The sequence below is a fragment of the Aythya ferina genome (assembly GCF_964211825.1).
Source record: "Aythya ferina genome assembly, chromosome: 3".
NCBI lineage: Eukaryota > Metazoa > Chordata > Aves > Anseriformes > Anatidae > Aythya > Aythya ferina.
In genome coordinates, this window is record NC_140298.1 from 59226912 (window position 1) to 59250372 (window position 23461).

At 38.2% G+C, this 23461-nt stretch overlaps 1 protein-coding gene across 1 annotated transcript in view; it reads left to right on the forward strand.

The window, feature by feature from the left end:
• The window catches only part of LOC311433240 (uncharacterized protein), a gene marked incomplete at its 5' end in the record, with an annotated part of 45914 nt that overhangs the window by 11858 nt on the left and 10595 nt on the right, over positions 1–23461 (forward strand). The window contains 2 exons of the mRNA XM_084512162.1: positions 16016–16177; positions 21510–21562. Coding sequence (XP_084368288.1) covers positions 16016–16177; positions 21510–21529 — 182 coding nt within the window. The 3' untranslated portion in view covers positions 21530–21562. The remainder of the gene's footprint in view (positions 1–16015; positions 16178–21509; positions 21563–23461) is intronic.

Genomic DNA, 23461 nt, shown 5'->3' on the forward strand with positions numbered 1-23461 from the left:
AAGTCCCACTCTCTGAGATGGATGGATGCTGCTCTTCCTCCCCGGCTGCGGTCAGCTCCTCACAGTAGGAGTTCCCCCCATACTCCCAGGTGTACATAGGGTGTAACAACACAGCTGCCTCCCTGATATGTCCAAATAATGACCTGATCTTCAGCTGTCCTCCTGGGCTCCCCCAGCACCCTCCTGCTGGGGCTAGCTCTGCACAGTGCTACCTGGAAGGTGCTCGCCGTGTCCTGCCCATCAAGAAATGCTTCTTCAGTCATATCTTTTAATCAGTCTGGATAAATGTTGTCAGTGGAAAGTTGCTACTGCTCACAACCTGTACAACTTTTAACATGTACCACATGTTTCTGCATTACGGTTGGCTCGCTCTGCATTCGCGTAGAAAAGACAGCGTGCAAATGCATCCAACTGCTTTTAAAATCAAAAGGAATCTTTCCACTGAGTTTAACAAGAGCTGAATTGAGGTCTTATGACCCTGCTGCAGAAAAGTATTTACACACATGCCAAACTTGAAGGATGTGAAGAAGTCCCATGAATTCAACAGGCTTATCAGATGCTTAAACACTTCAGCCAAGGCCCCAGTGTTTTTTTTAAATTGTCGTAATAGCGCCCCTGTTGTACAAAATAAAATCCATGGGAGAATTCCCTTGCTCCAATGAAAGAAAGAATAGCCCTTGAATAAATATATTATGCATAGAAGTATAAATAATGTGTGTGTTTATATACATATGCATACACATGCATATACATATCTTAGCCTCTCTTCTGTTCATATTCCTGGAAGGAAAGCTTTCATCTAATTTATGTGATTAACTGCAAAACCCAGTGCTCGAGTCCACATTCCTTACACTGAAAAAAAGCTTCCTTCTAAATGCCCTTGTTCCAGTGCTGACAGATGCTCTCCAAGCTGGGTCACTCTCATACAGTAGACAAATAAAAAGCCTGTAGTGCCTGAGAGGTAGAAATATCTGCCTTGCAAAGGTAAAATAAGAAATAAAGACACTTAGGGAACATATTGAAAGATTTACTTCAAAGACTATCAAAAGGAAGAATAATTTCCTTTCCTGCTTTAGGGCAATGCTTATTTAGATTAAAATGTAAAAGGTGCAGTGGAAGTAAATGCCATCTCTGTCTATAAAACCTTTAAAAATCTGTATCATATAATGGTGTTTAGGAGAAGTTTTAGGTCATCTCCCTCCATTCGGTTTCCCTCCTTTTTCTGTTTTGTTGTTGTTCCATCAAAAACCATAATAGGCTTTAGCTTAAAAATGGCGTTAGCTTAAAAAATCCCTACTGAAATGGAGTGAATTCTTGCATATATATGTTGCAATTACATGTGATTCAGAAAGGGGCAATGCAGCATTTCAGCTGCAAAGTCTCCAAAAATGAAATGAGAAGAGAAGTCTACCTGGGGTGACGGCTGACAGATAACACCAAAAAAAAAACAAAAACAAACAAACAAAAAAAAAAGACACTGAAGTTATATGTCCCCAATTCTTCAGCTTCTAAAGAAAAAGACCAAATTGCTGCATAGCTTTACTGAAGATTCCTCCAGATTCACTGTAACTCATTTATAGTATTATAGATACAGATGGTTAGGTAGATATAATTTTCTATTTAACTAGCAAGTTGCTTCTGCTCTACTTTTATTTGATACTCCACAATACATAAATAAAATAAAATCAATAACATCTGTGAACATCACTGCCCTTCCTCTCTTCTGAAATACCATATAACCTTCCATAACCTTATTTATTGCTATTTAGCCTCATGTCAGGCTATCTTAAAACTTCTAGCCCAACAGGAAATAAAGTCTGGATTACAAATGCTTTGGATTTTTACAGCAGCAGGCAGGCAGGCAAGGGAGCAAACACTTCAGTTCAGGGGTATTAAAAAGATTATGACAACTCTTGGGCTTTGAGAGGATTTTTGGAGGCTTCTCTCTCCTTCAAGTGCAAAACACGTGGGAAGGCAGGCAGCCAGCACAAATAGACTCTGGAATATTATATTCAGCAGAGGAGAACACCAATTTATCCCACCAGCTCCTCTGGTACATGCTCCTCGGGGGCTTAGCCCCCATGAAAGAGGTCTGCAGATAATGCAGATGCCATGAACAGCAAATGTGGTTTGTGTAAAGACCTCAGAGTTTCATCAGCAGCAAAGCCACTTCTGTACCATGAGCAGCTGAAGGGTACTCACCACAATAGTCCAAGAGCTAGCCCAGTATTTTCTCTACTGTGCTGTTTCTGATCAGAGACTAAAGAAGCACAAGGATACTTCTAGCAGGAAGCTGTCAGAGGCAGAGGTTGGTAGGACAGACTCCTGTGGCTGGTGAGGTCTGGTGGCATAGATTGACAAGCACATTGCACTACAGCATGTCACTCACAGCTCTCTGGGACTATAAAGTATGGCGGTAGAGTGCTGGGCTATGGATTGTTAAGAGAAATTTATCATTCTTTCTTTTTTCTCCATTCAAAATATCTATCAAAAGAGAGTGCTGTGGTTATTGTTTTGCATATCATGGCTCTAGCAAGAGATGTTTGATGGTGACAGGCTTTTGGGACAGAGGTGGAGGACTGAACAGGATAAAGGAAGACATTTATTGCAGTTTCGGGGGTACTGACTGTGGGAACAGTCCCTATGATATACTGTCACCCCAGCCACGTTTAGGTGCAGTCTAGGAGAGAGGCAGTTGGAGCAGAGCCAGAAAACAAATTAACAGCTATCTGTAAATAATGGCCTAGGGTCTAGTGCTTGAGATTATTTCCTGCTTCTTTCTGGACATAACCCTTTTATCATAGATTAACTCCCTGCCCACCAAAATAAAAAGCTATTACCCTTAGTGATGTTCATCCCCATGCCTGCACCATAGTTATAGATCAAACTTCATTTATGGAGTAGATACAGATGTGGTCAGGATCTCCAGTCTACATTCTGGATGAAGTCAAAATTTATGTTAATGATCTCGTTTCTTCCCCAGACTTATGAATCCCTCCACAAAGGATCACAAGGAGCCTTATAGGATCCCATTTACACACAAACTCTCACTAATTTCTTACTTGTGATTTGGTACATGAGAATCAGCAGCCACAAATCAAGACCATCCTACACAGTTGCATACAACCACATTTGAGCCTGAACATGGCAATAAACACAAATAAAATCATATGCAGAATAATTTGGGTGCAAGCTTGACAGATAGCTGAAGCTGTACAAGCATCCTAGGGCTCTGTCTGAATCTCATGTTGTTGTTCATCAGACACAAGCATACATGAAGCACAAAAAGCAGAGTTATCACTGAGAGGTCACTCAATCATACTTTCCACTGTAACTCTCAAGCAAGATGACATCAAATGATATATAAGGACAGGGGGTATATGCCAGGATAAAAGTAAGCCCAGCATTGAAAGCAATTTAGGCTATGTATGTCTTTGTCTTCAACTCACTCAGAGCACTTGCAGGTTCAATTACAGATGATGTGAGACCGATGGAGTAAGCTCCCTACAGCTTTAGTCCTCCTATCCCAGAAGAAAATCTGTGAATGTTAAAATATCCAAGGTGGATACATTCCAGTCGTTTATTTTGCCTTGAATGTGGTTTTCATATACACTATCAGTAGGGTAGTAACTTTTGAATACACTATCAAAACCCAACAGATTTACCATACGAGATTTTTTGGAGTGCCCCCTCATATTAGCCCCCTCATATGCTGACTCTGAGAAAAGATGAATACTTGATTCCACTGATCTGACCTGGTTAAATGGTTCTTATAAATGCCGACATTTCCTACTGTGTATGCAATTTGTCCTTATCTAATCATTTTCAGGAGGAAAGTCAGGGGTTGTACAGTTAGGATCCATAAAATACGATCAAGAAAGTCTAGCTGATTTTCAGCAAGTTTAAATCATTTTTACAGAGATCCACTACTGGAAATTTCTAGTGGTTAACAAATAAAATAAGTTGAAAGATGTTATTTTCTGTGTCTAAATTACTAATTTAACTTGACAGCTATCACAGATGGATATTATATTTAACTACGTTCAGTACCACGTTTATCCTCATTTTTGTAGCATATTAAACCAAGCATCTACATGTTCTTTCTATCATCAGCCTGAAACAAATAAACAAAAAAAAAGACATCACATCTCTAAAATATCCTGTTTTTGTCAGCAGGTTTGATAAATAGATGAAAACAAAAACAAACAAAAAATAATATTTCTGTTAAATAAAAGTTTTATCACAGAACTCTGAGATTATTTTTCTTGTCTCTTGTCTTTCCTACTTGCACACTACCTCCTGCATCAACCTCCTGGCAAGTCAACAAGCTATGAGAGCAGTCAGTCCCTGCTTCTGTGACTCAGAGCATTAAAGCCTGAAGTTTGGCAGGTGCCCAGGATGAAGAAATTTTAACAAATCTCCCACAAAGAGCACTCTAATCATAACAAGCACTGAAGCCTTGAACATAATACTTCCTCCATATGTAAGATTCCCAATTTGCTTAATGGACTATTCTAAAACTTTGCAGTATAATATTGCAAATGTTCTTTTACAAATCCCAGGTCCTCCTTCAACACATGACCAGCATGTACATCTCATAAAGGAAAAAATATAATTTACTATTCAGTTCTGGCTTTGGCCAAGAAGTCTTTTTCCAAGGCATAGTTTATTGGAAAATAAACAAGAAATACCATGTTCAAATTATCTTTGAGGGATACCTCATCTCATAATTCCCATTGCAACAGCAGAGGCACATACTTGCAAGAAAAAATGTTGTTGATCTCTTTTTGGGTGACCTCATCAAAGGTTATTTGGAAGAAAATGGAAAACCAAACTGATTTATTGGGAGCTGGACTCTGTGAATTTCATACAGAAATTCAAATGATATATTTTGTAACTACAGCTAAAGAGCCTCCATTTTGTAAGTTATAAGTCATTTCCACAAGTATATACTCAGTTGTCTGCACCACACTGTTGAATTCATGGGGCTCTGGACAAGACTGATTATTGAAGGCAGAAATGTCAAAAGAATGTCAAAAGAAATTCTAAGGCCTAAGAAGAAGAGCAAGGCCTTACAAACTCCACAAGTTACGGTTATTCAGTGTGCTGACACAATATAAATTACTACAATTGAATACAATTCTCTTGCTCATAAGGCTGCAGACTAATCACACAGCATACCTATGCAGTTTGTTGTTATTGTTTAATAAAAGGAAACATGGGCTGTGGGCTAGCTGTGGGAGATGTTGAGTGAACTTAAAAACAGAAAGGACTGAACAGTTGCCCATCTAAAGCACTTAAAGTAGGGAGCACCTGCTGTCAGACAGTATTAACAGAGAGAAAAAAAAAAAATGTCTCAAAATACTTATTATAAAATGTCATAGTTCTATTTATTTCAGCTTCTTATTTACATTAACTGAAGGTCTTTTGCACAGTCCCCAGCTCAGACATGTTTGCCTCACAGCGGTCTCTTGCTGTGCCCAACATACAGAAGTACCAGGCTGAACACAAGCTACCACAGCTTACCTTTGAGGCATCTACATTTTGGAGCAAAATGCCTATGAACTGGTGAAACTAGTCAGTACAGCTCCATATCTTATATTCTTCTTCACATTTTTACAATTTTCGCATGTTAAATAATTGCTTTTCTTGAACATTTTTTTTTTTTTTTTTACATCAGTGGACAAAAATGCCTTTTAATTTATTATATTTATTTTATTATTATTATTATTTTACCTTTTTGAAACATGGAAAAAGTAATGCCTAGAACAGTCCATGCAGACGTCTCCATGAAATCTGGCACAGTCATTAAAAAAAAGGATACAATGCACAATTCAGTAAATGTGGGAAGAACAAGTTCTGGTGAGTCTTGAGTCATCACTCACAAAATTAATGAATGAGATGTCCAAAACCCACCATTTCCAAGTTCAAAACTGATGAGAAAATCTTTCCCTTAAATGGTTCTGAGAGGTTGCCAGTGGCCATTTCTCCACATCCTAGACAACAGACAAAACTTCAGATACACACAACCTTCTTGGTAAAAGTGGCATGCATACTTCTGGTGAGGGAATACATGACATATAAAGAGTGTTCTAATATGACAAAATTATTGTTCTTTAAAACCCAACTACCCTCCTCTTTATTTATTTATTTATGACAACTACATGTTCTTTAGGAAGAAAGGGATGGGACCAGCGAAAATGAAGAAACAATTCAAGAGCTAAGGAAAATTAAGCCCTTTGGTTATACTAGTAATAGAACGATAGCAATCAACTCCTCTACCCAGCTTTAACAGCAGTCTTTCATAAATTTTCCATTAAAATCAAATGAAACATTGAGCATTGCTATTTTAATGAAATTCTTCACAGCTGCATTTCTCTCACCCCAGTATTAGCATTAAGTATTTAGATTTTTTTTTTTAATTTAATTCAATGGTGCTTACAATTATATAGCTACTATCTCATTTTCATATAACCACTAAGTCATTATGATCTTCTAGAATGAGACTGTTTCAGAAGTTATAAAGATTATTTGTTAAAGTTTAATAACACTTACTTAGCCATGAGCATTAATGTCATTGAATAGTCAATACTTTCTACATTGCAATATCCTGGCATTAAATAGCCAGCTATTTATTTGCAAGACACCATAATCTTTTTATTTAGCATCTTTTGCTGTTTTACATCTCCCTTTCAAACTAACAATTTATGAGTATCTAAGTATGATGTATTCATAACTTTTAAAATAAAACATATTTCATAATTTGTCAAATCTTTCTTGAATTACCTGTCTTCTGGAAATAATTTAATATCACTAGTTCAATAAGGGGTTGAAATAAAATAATAATAATAATAATAATAATAATAATAATAATAATAAACAGATCACTGGTTAAGATACTTTTTGTGACAGTTAAGATCAGAAATGTTGAAAGACTGACTTTTCTCTTATGCTGTTCTTTCTAGTAATATCTGTAAGAATAAGCAATTAGCATTCTTTTTATATCCTGAATACAAACACAGATTTTGAGGTACTTTTCTGTATCAAATAAGTTAACAGAGTATATACTGCATCCAGATGGAGTCCTGCATCTAGGTCTGGTATCTGTTAGAGCAGGTCCAGAGAAGGACCATGAAACTGATCAGAGGGCTAGAGAACCTCTCCTATGAAGAAAAGCTGAAAGAACTGGGGTTGTTCAGCCTAGAGAAGAGAAGGGTCCGGGGAGACCTCATTGCAGCTTTTCAGTACTTAAGGGATGCTTATAAAAAAGATGGAGAACAACTTTTTGCTCATGCAGATAATAACAGGACAACAGGGAATGGTTTTAAACTAAAAGAGGGGAGATTTAGATTAGAGGTTAGGAGGAAATCCTTCATTCAGAGGGAGGTGAAGCACTAGCACAGGCTGCCCAGAGAAGCTGTGGATGCCCCATCCTTGGAGGTGTTCAAGGCCAAGCTGGATGAGGCCCTGGGCAACCTGATCTAGTGGGTGGCATCCCTGCCAATGACAGGGGGATTGGAGTTAGATGATCTAGGTCCCTTCCAACCTGAGCCATTTTATGATTCTGTAATACAGAAATAATAGATTTTTCATTGCAATCTTTTCTATTAACCAGTTGAATGGCTCCCTCAATATAGTATCAGATTGACATTCACCCAAATGCAGCCCCCCAGAAGCTAATAAATCTTATCTCATCTCAGTTATATGAGATGGTTCTTGCCCTTATTTCACACCATTTCACTATTGGGATGTAGGTTGCAGAAATGGAACAGTCATAGAGTAGTGTAGGGTGACATGGACCTCTGGAGGTCATCTGGCCATGCTTCCAGATTGCAAAGGTAGATGCAAAGGATTACATGCTAGCTTTGACTTGTAGCCTTGAAATCAGTGTTACCAGTTTAGTCTCTTCTGTAAACATTCTGAGCTTCAAATCGCATTGTCCAAGCCACTGATGAGGATGCTAAACACTATCAACTCCAGGTACAACCCCTCAGAAAAGTCACTAGTACTCAGACTGAATTTCAAAGCAGTAATCACAACCCTTTGAGAGCCAGTTTTCAGCTACGTTGTAGTCCACACATGGTCCATATCTCCCTGACTGAATTGCAAGGATATTATGGGAGACTGTGTTGACTGTTGCAAAAGTCAAGGTAAATGATATCCACTGCTCTCCTTTCATCTCATCAAAGAAGACAATTAGATCATCCTGTCACAGTTTTCCCTTGATGAATCTGTGCTGTCTCCTCTCCCTATCTCGTCCTTCATGTGTCTAGACATGAATTCTGGTAGGATTTGCTCTACAATCTCCCTGATACTGAGGCAAGGCCTCCTAGTTTTTTCCTTTTGCCTTTTTTGGAGATAGGTGTGGCATTTGACTTTATCAATCCTCCCCAGTTGCTATGACCTTTCAAAAAGGACAATTAGCTCCCTCCTCACTCTCAAATGCATCTTTTCAATCCCATGGATTCATATATGTCCCATTTCTTTATATGATCCTGAATTTGGTTATATTCTTCTGTACATGGTACATGTCTCCCATAAACTTTGGACTGACTTTAGAAGTCTGGAAACAGAACTTGCCAGGAAAGAGTGAGGGAAAGAAAATATTAAGTACATCAGCATTTTTCAAGTCTTTTTTCACTAGATTGCCTTCCCTGTTCAACAGGTACACACACATTTTTAGTCTTTCATTTTGCTGCCAATGTAACTGTAGATAAATCCCTCTTAATTTTCAACTCATTGAGATTTGGCTCTCTTATTTCATCTCCAAATGCATGACTGATTTTTTTATATCCTTCCCTTGTTAGTCCATTTCTATTTCCCCCTCCTATACTGTACGTTTTTCCACTTGAGCCCAGACAAGAGTTCCCCAGTCAATCAGCCTGGTCTCCTGGTATGCTTGCCCGTTTTCTTACAGATTGGGTTGGATTATTCTTATGCTTTAAGGAGATTGCCCTTGATGAACAAAAAAGGTTGGATCTTAGGAAGAACTTCTTTACCGAAAGGGTTGTTAGACATTGGAACAGGCTGCCCAGGGAAGTGGTGGAGTCACCATCCCTGGAAGTCTTCAAAAGACGTTTAGATGTAGAGCTTAGGGATATGGTTTAGTGGGGACTGTTAGTGTTAGGTCAGAGGTTGGACTCGATGATCTTGAGGTCTCTTCCAACCTAGAAATTCTGTGATTCTGTGATTCTGTGAAAAAACCTTTCATTTCCCCTAAAGAATGAGTTTCTTTACTCTTCAGGACAGCCTAGGACACTTCTCTGAACAAACCCAGGTATGTTCTCCTGAATTCCATGGTCTGGTCTCTGCTACTTGCTTTGCTTACTTACTGCAGGATATTAGCCATCACTATCTCATGGTCACTGTAGCCAAAGCTGCTCATTACACACCCCATTCACAATCAGTTATTCCTTGCTCATAAGCAAAATGTCCAGCAGAGTCCCTCCCCTCACTGGTCCATCCAACGTTTGCATAAAAAATTGTCTCAAACATACTCCAGAATCCTCTGGATTATTTGCCTCCCACCTTTCTGCCTGATGTATTCATCAGATACTGGAGTGGTTCATGAATCACTATCGTTCCTTTCTTAAGGAGTCTTTTGGTTCTTTGAAATCCAGCTCCTCTTCCTGACTGGGTAGTCTGTAGCTCTCTCTCACAACAGTTGTTTTTATTGGTCTTCCCTCTGAGCCTGACCCCTAAACAGAGGTGGCCTTTCCCTTCTTCCACCACAGAGTTCCACACATTTGAGTGGCTTTCTTGCACAAAATGCAGCCCCACACTCATCTTTCCCTTCCTGTGCCTCCTCATCTGCCTGTGCCCAGCCACAGCAGCTCTGCCATACATTCAGAGCTATCCCACAACATCTCTGTAATGCAAAGATGCCACGGATTTGTGACTATGCACAATCTTCCAGATCCTACTGTTGGTTTCCCAAGCTGAGTTTACTTCTGTACAGCTGCTTGCAAAAGGCCCTCAGTTGCCCTCCTTTCTCAGGTAGAGAACAAGAGCTTTCTAGGTTGCCATGTCACGTGTATATTTCCCCTCTACTGCCAATTCCTGTAAGCCACAGTCTCCATCCTTTGATGAGCCTCATCAGAACTGTCCTTGCTAGGTTAGCAAGCCTGTTGGCAAGGATGCTGTGGCTCCTCTTTGTCAGATGGATCCCTTATCTCCCCAGCAATCATCATATCTGCAAGAGGGCCCTGTGGCAAAAGCCATGCCTGCAACACCAGCAACGTAGCCAGGCCCTGACCTGTGGGATACACCCACTCTACCCAAACCTTTGCTCTTCACTGGCAGGTCTGAGAACACCAGCTCCAACCTCTTGCAATCCAACCTAGTCCTCAGCATTTGTAAATAAATGTGCAGGAGGACAGGGCTCAAAGAGAAGCAGAACATCAGCAAAAGGCCTCATGGGAAACGATGTCTTAGATCCTTCCCCATCCTGAGACTCAAGAGCTTAACTTTGTGATGTTCAGTTAAGCACAGACAGCAAAATAAAATGACTAATCTTAATTCTGTGCTTGGGTCTGCTTATAAACATAATCATCACTTTTGTTAAAGCATGACAGGACAGCCATGTGGGTTTTGTTTTTTCTTTATGTTTTTAATCAATAGCTCCATGACTAGCATACTCACAAAAGACATGGGAAGGAACCCTGGGTCCTAGGGTGTGTTCAGCTAAAAGGAGTTCAAGCCCTCCTACCTCACTGTCTGGGAGAGTACTCCAGCAGGCAGATGTACAGACTATTCAGGGCAGAAGAAAATGTGGTGCTTTTAGTACTTTCTACTGGAGCTGTTCCACCTTCGTAAAGGAATTCAACATTTAGTAGGCCAAGAATGCTACTTTCCAGCCAAACCATTTAGGGCACTCTCTGGGAAAAAGGAAAACTTGGGTTCCAAACCCTGCTCCAAGAGACTGTTTTTTTGTTTTGTTTTGTTTTTTGTTTTTTTTGTTGTTGTAGTTGTTGTTGCTGCTGCTGCTGTTTTTGTTTGCTTGTTTTGTTTTTTAATTAAGAAGTCATTTCATAAAGACTCCAAGGGAAAGTACACTGTATGTCTCTCTCTGCTGGAATATACACTGCAGTCAGACTGAAAATATCAACCTTCAGGCAGAATGGCTCCAGAAAGAGACACCCCCAGTGATTTCTTCATCAGTTTTTGATATTTTTTTAATCTAATTTGAATAGCATTCTCCTATCCAAAAAGTCAGATTCCCCTGCACAGCTAAACCATTCACTGGCTGAGCTGTGCTGTTCAGCCTGTGCCTTCCAGCAGTGACACTAACTAGGGAATCAATAGATTTTCTGGCAGAAGATGTGGGATATACCTGTTCCCTTCAAATCACAGTATGTCTAGACTCATGTCCAAGCAAACTTATTGCTGCTAAAACAGGAAGCAAAGCATTTTTGGATAAACATTAAAAAAAAAAAAAAAAAAAGAGAGAGAGAGAGAGAGAGAGAGAGAAGACTAAATTTCTTTTTTAGAGTTGTGAATTACATAGGATGCGGTAAATTGTCTAGTCAGTGTTTGTCTACATGTGGTCTGAACATTTTTTATGAAGATCCTGTATTTAAATACATATATTTTTTGAATAAAGATTAAAATCCCAAGAGTTGTGATGCCAATAGCAAATTACAGGGCGTTTTCTTCATCTACAAGATCACTAGCTTTTGCCATTGGTTTTGGGTACCGATTTACCCAGACATATGAAATGGAACAGTTGCCCTACCAGAAGCATATATTGCATTTTCAGTACAGCTAAGGGCACAGTTCTAAGAAAAATACATATAGGCACACACTCTCTGTTCCCACTGCAGTAAGCGCACTTAACTTTAAAAGTATAGGGTACTTTGTCCAAGGGCGTTTCAGGAATTAAACACTTTTCTATAGTAACAAACTTCAGAACCATTCAGCATTCTTTCATTTTGATTTTGAATTTTATTCCTCAAATATTTTTTTTTCCTGAAATGATATACTGAACTTTACCATTTCACTCTTTTCTAGGAAAAAAGAAAAAAAAGAAAAAAAAAAAAAAAAAAAACATTTTGCTTATAAAATGTCTTTCTTCCTATGTTACTAGTCTCTTAAAAATTGACTTAAATCATGTAGGTACTCCTGATGTCTCATTATCTTAAATCAGGAAAAGTCATTTTTGTCTGCTTAAAGAAATGTGGTCTTTGCAAAGAACTGGGGAAAACTCAAAAATTTAAAATCTTTCTATTATGGGTAAAGTTGTTTGTGCAGATTTAGGTGGACAGATGCAATTCACAACAGTCTTAGAGAATTCCTACACATTTTGTACATTCCTACAATTAGATTTCACTTTTAGGACAGAAACTATTCTAAGACTATTCTTAGTTTTACATCTTGCTTTACTATCCTGTAAACTTTTATACTTTTTCAGATATAAAGACAGTACAGGATAGGGATCAGCACTGTGATAGGATGTGTACCAAACTCAAAACAAGCCAACTGAGCAAACTAGAAGCAGCAGAGCCATTTTAGTCAACAGGCTAATTTCTCCTGTATTCAAACAACTGGACTTAACCATACTAAGTTGATACCTAGTGTCTTTTTACATTGTACTCAGCATTGAATCTCTTACAGAAGTTTAATCAAACCTGGAAGCATGAATAATAAAAGTATTTTTACTGTAGTAAAAGTTAAATCCATGTAAACACCATGTAGGACACTAACTGATACATCTTTTTTCCCCTGATTTTTTATTTTATTTTTATTTTATTTATTTTTTTTTTTTTTGCATTAATCTCACCATGACAGTGTGCACCAACAGTAGATCCTCCTCTGGCTTGAACCCTGCTGCTTTAGAACAGATTAACCTGACTGACTTGATTAGTCAAATTTCAACCTGCCGCCACCTCTGCTGCTCTCAGTCCCACGCACTGATTTACGTATGCAGTGCATTCAGTTTCTAAGCACGATTTTTCTCCTGTTTTCTTGCATCAAAATAATTGAGTAAAGAAAGTGCTTCAAGCTCAGTGAAGAATACTAGTAACCACCACAGGGATACAAACTCCCACTAATCCTAGCATTAATGCAGTCCGAAATTGCTCAGCAAGGTATTTATTTACGTGGTTCAGTCACCCTTCCATGCTGTGAATACTTTTCACAGATAAACAACAGAAAAGAAGCATCTTCTTACTTTTTCCCCAAACCTATCAAGGAGTGGAATTTTCCCAGTAAGGCCTTCTCTGTCCAAATTTTAGGATGTTCTTTTGAACCTTTTTATGACATGGATATGAGTAAATGGGTTCCCCAGCCAGAATAATTCATAACATTGAGCATTTGAACAAAAGGCAATAGCTGACACCACATAGACTGAGAATAACCTTACCACACCACTTTCAGTCTAACCCTCTACTGCACACATGCACCACCATATGCTTAGGAAAACCATGAACATAAGAGAGAACAAAATACACTCAGATGTAAAAAACAGCCACTCTAAGCTGAGGCAAAAACACAGATCAGAAGTAATTTCTTGGAAAACATGTAAAAATCACTGACAAATTGCAGACACTTGGAAATGCTTTTTCGTATGCAGGAGTTGTGGAGAGCACACTCCCATACAGAAGATTAGAGGGAAGTAGAGGCAGATAGAACATTCACAGCCAGTACCAGAATGCTTGGGAGGCAAACTGGAGGGCTTTCACTGTGAAGAGTGTAGTTTTGGACCACCACTGGTTTGAGCTCAATTTCTGAACTTTTTTTTTTTTTTTTTTTTTTTTTGGGGGGGGGGGGGGGGGGAGGTGGTTTGTTTTTACAATAACTACATGCTTTTCTAGAGACCTTGATCCATCTCCTTGAGTAGGTTCACTTTTGTGTCCCAAAACTCTCCACTCATTAGAACATAAATAATGAAAGTGATTAGATTATGAACCTAAGTGGATGATACATTCAAACCAGTTGAAACAGTGAAGTATAAAATCAGTCCAAAGATGACAGCACAGTAGATCACAAGAAAGCAGTTCCCCCTCTGCCTCCTACAAGACTCAAGTATTAACAAAACAAATATTATGATACATGAAAATAAATGACTTTGAGATAAACACAAGTAAGACTGCAGAGTAAATTCCTAAAGATTAGCTTCATGGATCTCTGAATATCCTGAATAACGCTATTAGTCACTATGTGACTAATCATTATATCCTCAAGAGCAGTTGCAGAATATGGGAGGAGAAATATAAAACTAAGCGTAGATAATGGAAAGTTTATTGTGAGAAACATATTAACGTATTTCAGGGTCTATTTGCCTGTGAATACCTATCACACTCATCACTGTCAGCTGCAGGAAGAGTGATATCACATTGTGAGGTTAAGCATTTGATTCTATTTACCCCAATGCATTCCCCTACAAAATTGTTATTATTGTCGATAGTGTCATGATAGATCCAATTCATGGATTCAGGAAGATGAGCTTGAGCAGTGCTCAGCCCTCTTATGCAAAGCATTACACTAAGACCTGGTGACAATCTTTTCAACCTGTTCAAGTAAGTCTCTTTCTATGATTATCATTCAATTTCTACAAAAAAAAAAAATAAATAAAATGCTAGCAATTTGAAGAAAATGAATAGTTTGAGATACATGAAATTTGTAAGCTGCAAAGATGAAGTACAACAAGCAAGGGTATTCTAACTACTAGTAAATATTTCCTTATTAAAATGTGGAACAGAAAGAGAAAAGAAAGAGACGGGTGAGGGGAAACTTAGATAGAATTAAACATACAAAGCAGAAGAAATCCATTTCTGCATTGCTGCTACTGCTCCATTGCTACCATGACTCACTCTGCAGTGTCCTTGTTCTGCAAGGACCACAGCTGAGAATGGGCTGTTATGTTCCATGTCCTTGTGCTAAACCCTTGCACAGCAAAACTAAGACACAGAGGAGAAAAACTTAGCTATCCTTGTATTTAATTTTGATGAGTTGCTATTTCATGCCAATTGTTTTCAGTTGCTGAGTCATTTTAGTGGGAATTTAATTATTTTCAAATGAAAATAGAAATATTATTTTAGTGTGCAAACAAGACACTCCCAATCCCACACATCATGGCTGTTGCAATTTATCAGGCTTACCCCCGCTGACAATTTTTTAGGACTTGTTGGACTTAGACTAGGTATGAAATGAGCTCATTCCCTGTTGTAGTTCACTGGATAGTTACATACTTCACAGGCATTTAATACAGGAATTATTTAAGAGCTAGACCAGAACAGATTCTTCAGATTCATCAGCAGCATTGCCAACATTTACTTAAGCTTTTCTTATCTGATTGCTGAAACAGTCAACTAACCCCTTGCTACTATTAGATCCAGGTATATCAATGTGTTCTTAACATTGCTGCCCACTGTACCAAGTATATAGGGCACAATATGTGTGCCTATAGCATCTCTGTGGTCTGGTTGGTTTAAAAGAATGGCATCATATTCATTGCCATGAGTCAAGGAAGATGAGTGCAGCTGGCAACAGCAGTCATTCACACTACACTGTGTGTCACGCCAGCTCCACTTCTATGTAAGTTACCAGACCGAAGCAACAGGCAACAATAGGAGATCATTAGATCTTAGAGATCCTCTTCTGAAACATTGTAAGGTCACAGAACAACAAAGTCAAAAAGTGCTTCAGGTATTGGTGAGCTGTTTGTAGATTTGGGTATAAAAGGTTGTCCAAGTACAATCCATCCTATAAGAAGGTGAGAGAACAGCTTTGTTTTGTGGTTAGAAAAACAAGAATGGGTTTTGCTGGGAAGGATGACAGAAACAATGAGATGAACCTTCATTAATTTTCTCTTGGTGGGGGTTGTCACTGCAGGAGCAACAAGAAATTATAATAAGCAATAACTAATGACATGAAAAAAAAAATGAACAGGGAAGACAGAATTTTAGAGTCATTTTCCTACCAATCTGTAAAGACTGACACTTTGCAAAATCACTTTCCATAAAAGTTGAAGGATTGCAAAAATATCTCAGTTCATTATTACCTGTTCCTCATCTAGGCTTGACTGTCATCATGCTGGCAGCTGGACTAACAAAATCAGATGCAGAGTGTATGCAGTGTTTACTGAGAGCTGGAAGGTTATATGTCAAATCTGAAATTCCAGGTGACAGTGAAGTCCCCTCTCCATGGATACATGGATGTAATGGATACAAAGAAACAGGTAAAACACCTTTAACTATAGGTGCTGTTGGAACCATGACCATGGTGCTAAAGCATGGCACTTTGGGAAACATTAATTTAGGGAGTGGTTGATAAATGAGCATAAGACAGAAATATTTCTATATAGGAGAGAATGCTGAATACTAGTAGCAAAATGAGTTCCAACTTTCTACATAATACAGCCTTTCATATATTTATGCAAAAATATGTGAGATGAGAGAAAATTCAGACATTAGCTATTTATTCTGTTCCAGCCCAAACATAGGTACATGATCAAGTACATTTGGAATGTTCCTCAGATATTCATCTAATCTGATGCTCAGAAGCCCTCTAAAATGACTGGCCACCTGCATACCAGATTAAAAATAATAATAATAGTAATAATAATTCCTACTATCCAACCTAAACTCCTGCTGCAAATAAGTCAAACAGAAGTAATGCTAAGTCAAACATCTGTTCATCCTTCTCCAGCAGTGCTGGAAAACAAGCCAGCACTGTTAATTTGCACTACCAGGGGCTGCTTCCAAACAGAAAATTTATGCTAGCTCTCCCACAACTCCCTCCATCCTCCAATCCATCCCCTGCCAAAAAATAATAAAATAATAATAATAATAAAATAAATAAAAAATCATTTTTTCTTCATGTGTCATTCTTTAAATTTTGTTTTTCATTCTTGCTGTTATCCAAATTGTCCCTCAACTTCAAAGAGCTCAGTGGCCAAAAATCTTCTAAATGAGACTTTGTCATTTCCACGCAGAAGGGAATACTCTTGTTGGGTTGACACTTGACATCCAACCTAGAATTAATCCATCCTAAAGCTTCAGTTACTCAGCTTCAGACTTTTCATGAAATATTTTGTTGTTGACAGGATGTATTTTTACATCAAATTTCTTTGTGCAGAGCTTAGTACAGCATTTCTCACATTTGAGCTTCATCTTGCCAATTTCCCATAACCATCTGGTTACATTCTCCAATAGAGGTGTGGCATAACATACTTATCTTGTGATATCACTGACAGTAGAACTGTAACAATGCTACCTATTTGTCTTTCTCTGAATTTTAAGCAAAACCTTCAGTTTTAAGTTTTAAAAACCACACCTTGCCACCTTGCCTACCTTTGAAATGGGAAGACCAGACAGATTTAAAAAAAAAAAAAAAAAAAAAAAAAAAAAAAAAAAGGAGGAGCACAGCAAAGGATTTAATATTAGATAACAAAGCAAGACAAAAAGTCTTGCCTGGACCTTGTGGTAAAGTATAATGTCCTACCCATTATTGATTTCTACAGAATTATATCACTGAACTCATTTGACAATCAATAATTAACTCTTGACATGTTAAACAGTTAAGAATATTAAATTTATCATCTGATAAGGGAACAATAGAGTTTAAATATTATTTTTTACTGTGCATGCTAGGTAACTTTATGGCTAGACAAAGAGTGAAGTGCATGCAGTCCATGAAGAACTTACATCACTTCTTGGCAGTAATGTTTGCCATCAAATGAGAGCCTACAAAGTATTTCTTTTTATGATCAAGTACTGTTGAAAACACACATATAGTAAGAACAATCTCTTAAATGAGATCTCTTAAAGAAGTTTACCATGGCCACAATTTCCATTCTTCCTTATGCTGGGGTATGAGCAAATAGGGCATGGGAAGTGAGGAACAAGTTTGACAATATGTTCAAGAACAGATAGTACGTTAGCACAAAGTAGTGCAGCACCGCTAGCAACAGTCAAACTGTCCCAACTAACTCTAGTGAAAGATTTGGCCACATAAGAGATAGCAGATCATATAGCAATTCTTTATCAAAAACATTTTGTTCCATTCTAATCTCTGAGTAACAGAGCACATACACACACAAACTCTAAAGGAAAAGGTAGCTATTAGTATGAGCAAATTTATAAATGGCAAGTGATAAATGCAGTAAGAAATACTGGGGTATGGCATATAAAATCAAAAATGCTGCAGTTTTAATCTGATGCTTGCAGTCTTGGATAGAGATCTTGTAAGTTTACAAACCCAATGCAGTTAACTTCAGTTCTAGCAGAACTGCTGCCTTTGATTTTTTCCCACTGCCAAGAATGGGAAAATTTCAGCAGACACTATTGAAAAGGATACATTTGTCTCTCAGGAACCTCCAAATTACTTTAATCTGCTTAATTTTATAACATATTAGCATTCAAGGTTCACAGAAGTACTAAACCAGCTGTTTCATAGGGAAGAGAGAGATGGTGGGGGAGGAGGACAGTTCTTGATAAACAACCTTGGCAAGCTGGGGGAGATAACTTAAGGGGATGCTGGTAGAGGTTTGTGTTAGAGAGGAGGGGGAAAAAAATCTTGTATTTTCTAATGCTTTTAATAGATCTTTTATGCTTTTCCCACTGAAAGACCACAAGGCAAAAAGTGAAGTGAGAAAGAAAGAAAAAAATCTGTAAAGGTTTCCATGAACAGTGATAGAGAGAAGAAATCATTTTAAATCATATTAAAACCATCAGGAAAAATGTTAGATTTATCTCTGCATTTCAGGGAAATCAAACCCCCAGAGGTCAATGAGTTTGCTAAATGGGTGGGGGAGTGAGAGAACATTTTAAAAAAATCATCCTCTAATTTGCAGCCAAGGTCAATGATTTAAACTTTAATGCTCATCTTGAAACCGAACAGACAATGAGCATAGGTGGAACCATCCCAACTAGCAATTACCCAGAGCCAGGCAAACAACAATTGCAGAAGTAACTATTACTGTATGTGAATTAATGTTTTCAAAACACACATCAACTCTGCCAGCTTGCTAGCCTCTGGTCACTTCTGATGGTGATAACTTGTTAAGCCACAATACTCAGCCACGTAAAGCTATATCAGGAAGTTGCAATTGTTACAAGTTGTCATACCACCAGGCAGTCTCAGCTGCAGCCAAGACATTGACGCTCAGCCTTCCACCACTTCAGAGCTCAATCTTCCAGGCCATGGTCAAAAACAAATGCCAGAGAAGCTGGCTACCACTTATATATGAAGTTCAGTGCATCTTAACCAATGAAAACACGACTTCAATCTGGCAAATACATTGGTGAAGAACTTTCTTTGCAGAGCTGTCGTCTTGTAGGAAAGGGGGGGACCCATATTCAGAATGATTGCATTTCAGGAGGTCTGACCAAACCTTTCCCACCATGCAGTGAATCTCATTTCTATGTAATTATATGGTTCACTACTCACTTCTTTAAACCCAAATTTAACTCAGCCCACACAAACTGGTGTAATCTTAGTGCTTATTACTGTAAAATATTGACCTCGAATGCTGAATCATAAAACAGAGTTTCTAGAAAAGTTTACAGTGTGTGGTATACTAAAGAATCCTACTGCCTGTTAAGTTTCCACAGTAGACAATTACTTTCAGGTTTCTTACTTGGCATTTTTGTCTCACATTTGAAAGTATTTGCCTGTAGGGAGACTGAGGGCTATATTCCAGAGCAGAGAATTTACTCAGAACTTTCTTATCCAAAGGAAGATATTGACACCAAGTGGATTTTATATATCTAGGCAGAAATTAGACACATTAAAAATACATCTGATAGGGGGTGAGAAAGCATAGTGTCTTTACAGTGAAATCCCTAAATTATCAACCAGTGAACGGTCCTCTTTAATATCTTCATCGATGATCTGGACGAGGGCATTGAGTGCACCCTCAGTAAGTTTGCAGATGACACCAAGTTAGGTGCGTGTGTCGATCTGCTTGAGGGTAGGAAAGCTCTGCAGGAGGATCTGGATAGGCTGGACCGATGGGCTGAGGTCAACTGCATGAAGTTTAACAAGGCCAAGTGCCGGGTCCTGCACCTGGGGCGCAATAACCCCAAGCAGAGCTACAGGCTGGGAGAGGAATGGTTGGAAAGCTGCCAGGCAGAGAAGGACCTGGGAGTGATGGTGGACAGTCGGCTGAATATGAGCCAGCAGTGTGCTCAGGTGGCCAAGAAGGCCAACGGCATCCTGGCTTGTATTAGGAACAGCGTGACCAGCAGGGCTAGGGAGGTGATCGTCCCCCTGTACTCAGCTCTGGTGAGGCCGCACCTCGAGTACTGTGTTCAGTTTTGGGCCCCTCGCTACAAGAAGGACATCGAGGTGCTTGAGCGGGTGCAGAGAAGGGCGACGAAGCTGGTGAGGGGCCTGGAGAACAAGTCCTACGAGGAGCGGCTGAGGGAGCTGGGCTTGTTCAGCCTGGAGAAGAGGAGGCTCAGGGGTGACCTTATTGCTCTTTACAGATACCTTAAAGGAGGCTGTAGCGAGGTGGGGGTTGGCCTGTTCTCCCACGTGCCTGGTGACAGGACGAGGGGGAATGGGCTTAAGTTGAGCCAGGGGAGTTTTAGGTTAGATGTTAGGAAGAACTTCTTTACAGAAAGGGTTGTGAGGCATTGGAACAGGCTGCCCAGGGAAGTGGTGGAGTCACCATCCCTGGAAGTCTTCAAAAGACGTTTAGATGTAGAGCTTAGGGATATGGTTTAGTGGAGGGCTGTTAGCGTTAGGTTGGAGGTTGGACTCGATGACCTTGAGGTCTCTTCCAACCTAGAAAATTCTGTGATTCTGTGATTCTGTGAATTAAAATAGAAAGAGGCTGAAGTGAGAGTACGGAGCTTGGAACTACCAAGTTCCTAAATGGACTTATAAGAAGTATATCACAAAATGATTGAGATTGCACATGCCATTAAAATAGTGTTTATGAAGATTATTTTTGATGAAGCATCTTTAAAATGTTCAGCTCCAGGAGATAATTTCAGCTTTTACATTTTTTTAATAAGAAAGAGAGAGAAAAACTTTAAACTGCATGGCTCTGAGGGAACACTATAAAGCGTGACAAAGGAGCACCTTGAAAATTCCAGAACAAAAGACAAATAAAGAGAATTGTTTGTCTATATTTTTTATAAAGAATTAAATTCAATAAACAATTCATGCTTATACACCCAGTTTTGGGGACTTGTTTCCTGTTTGGTTTAGTGTTTTGTTTTGTTTTCCAAATCAGGTCTGATCTCCATCTTAAGTGTTTGGTTCTTCCTGATGCTTATGTTCAATTGGCCCGGTCAGAGTAGAGACACAAGAAGGGAAACTATTTTCCCAGTCTCATATTTATCTGTTTCCATTTCTAATGACTAAATTAGGTGAAAATATTATTTACTGAAAAGGGATAAAAATTATGAGCAAGAGTATCTAATTTGCAAATATTCCTCTATGACCTGGCAATGTATGCAAAACTACATCCTTCACAGATGGAGCTCTTGCAATATCATTAACTGGTGAAGATGTTCACAAGTATGGAAAATTTTCACCAAATATTATTCTCTTCATAGGCTTTGCTTTTGAGAAATGATTGTGCTAGTGATCATAGACGTCAGGCTATGAGGTGAGGTCATATTTTCCTTCCCTTTACTGTCCTTCTGGTAAGTACAAGATGTCTACATTTGGAAGTATTTACTGTTCTTACTCAACATAAAAAGTAATAAAAAATGTTAAATTTGTACAACAGAAAAAAAAAAATGTCCTGTTAAATTCAATATTCAGATTTCCAGTTTAATCAACTAATATGACAGATAATACACTATCTGAAGTTCAAATTTTTTTTTTTTTTTTTTCAAAACAAAATCTCAAAATCTCAAAATCTCAAAATGATATGAGATTTCCATGGAGATATTATGCCTTTAGCTCTTCCCTATATAAGAACAGAAAAAAAAAAAAAAAAAAAAAAAAAAAAAAACAGTTTCAGAATATAGCCTTCCCCCTGGTATTGCAGGCACTCTGTATGGCACCAACAGTACTCCATGGACATAGAGGAAATCATCTAATAGACCCCATTGCAAGAAAAACACCAGCTCTGTGACAGTAGCAGCAGACCAATTTCCTTGTGTAATGAGGGAAAATCAAAACTGCTTATGAACTCTGCTGTATCTTCCTTTTCATATACAGCTGTTAACAAATAAAAATACTGAGAACTTCACTACACTACTTTTAAAAAGGCTGCTTTAAAATAATGTTAACATAAAATGTATATTTTAGTGAGCCTAATCTAACACACTATTTCTCAACAGGAGTTTAGGCATGAAAGATAAACTATAACACCCATGTGAAAGACTCATCTTTGTGGTATAGTTGTCCAGCACAAGCTCAAAAGCCATGATACTCTGGGTACTCCATACGGTGCAATTCAAGGAGAAATGATCAGGGAGAAGTTAACAAGCAGAGAACTGAGGCACCTCTCAGGACAAGCCAGATCATAATCAAATATAGATCTGAGACTTTACTACTCAAATACATTATTTGAGGAAATAAATTTATGCTTAATCGATTAAGGTTATCACTGTTCCAAAAACATCAGGGAAGGAATTTCTTATACACATTTTTCACAAACACTTCCTAAAATATAGAGAAAAAGATTATTATTTTTCATGCAACCTCAACTCAATGGAGTTGACTATACTGGAGATCCTTTTCTGGATACATGATATGGATATAAATATATGATTTTAGTAGAAAGCAGCTAAGATCTCTCTAATACCCCGATGAACATAATTTTGTCAAATAAAATGTCAAATTACAATCCAAAACCTGATTTTCATAAATCATATGAAAACTCTTTTCCTACCAGCTAGAACATATTTTGCAGTTAATGTGCCTTAAAATAAATAAATAAATAAATAAATAAAAATGTAACAGACCTTGCTCCCTATCAGTGAGCAAAGAAAAACTGTTTTGTTTTGTTTTGTTTTAAATAATATCCAAATTATTCATTACTTCGGAGTGAATACACAAAGTACTATATGCACTTGCTAAATCTCCAGCTTCCCCCAACTTCCTATTTTGAATTTAACTCTTTCCAAAGTTATTGATCTTTTAAGTGCCAATATGGAAAAATTAAAGTGATACAACTTTTATGGAAGATTTGTTGCCTCTGCACCTATGAATGTAAAAAATATAACAGAGATCCACAGGTAAAAAGTATAGCTTCCTGTCCACTGGAAGATATAGAAGTACTGAACTGAAAGACATTCAGGATTTTAGCAGGTATTGCACATTGACCCAGGCCACTATTGATTGCAACGAGGAAATCAATAGGGAATGGAGGAGGCCAGAGTTGAAGGTTTCCTGGTTATCAGCAAGGCAAATATGTGGCCCATACAAAAGGGCAGTAGATATTCACATCTCAATGTAGGTATAATAAGATACATTACTTTCTTAGCTATAAATTCTTTCTTTGGGCTAGGGCTGTGCAACTGACTGAGAAAGTATTGCCACTTGCTTCAAAAGG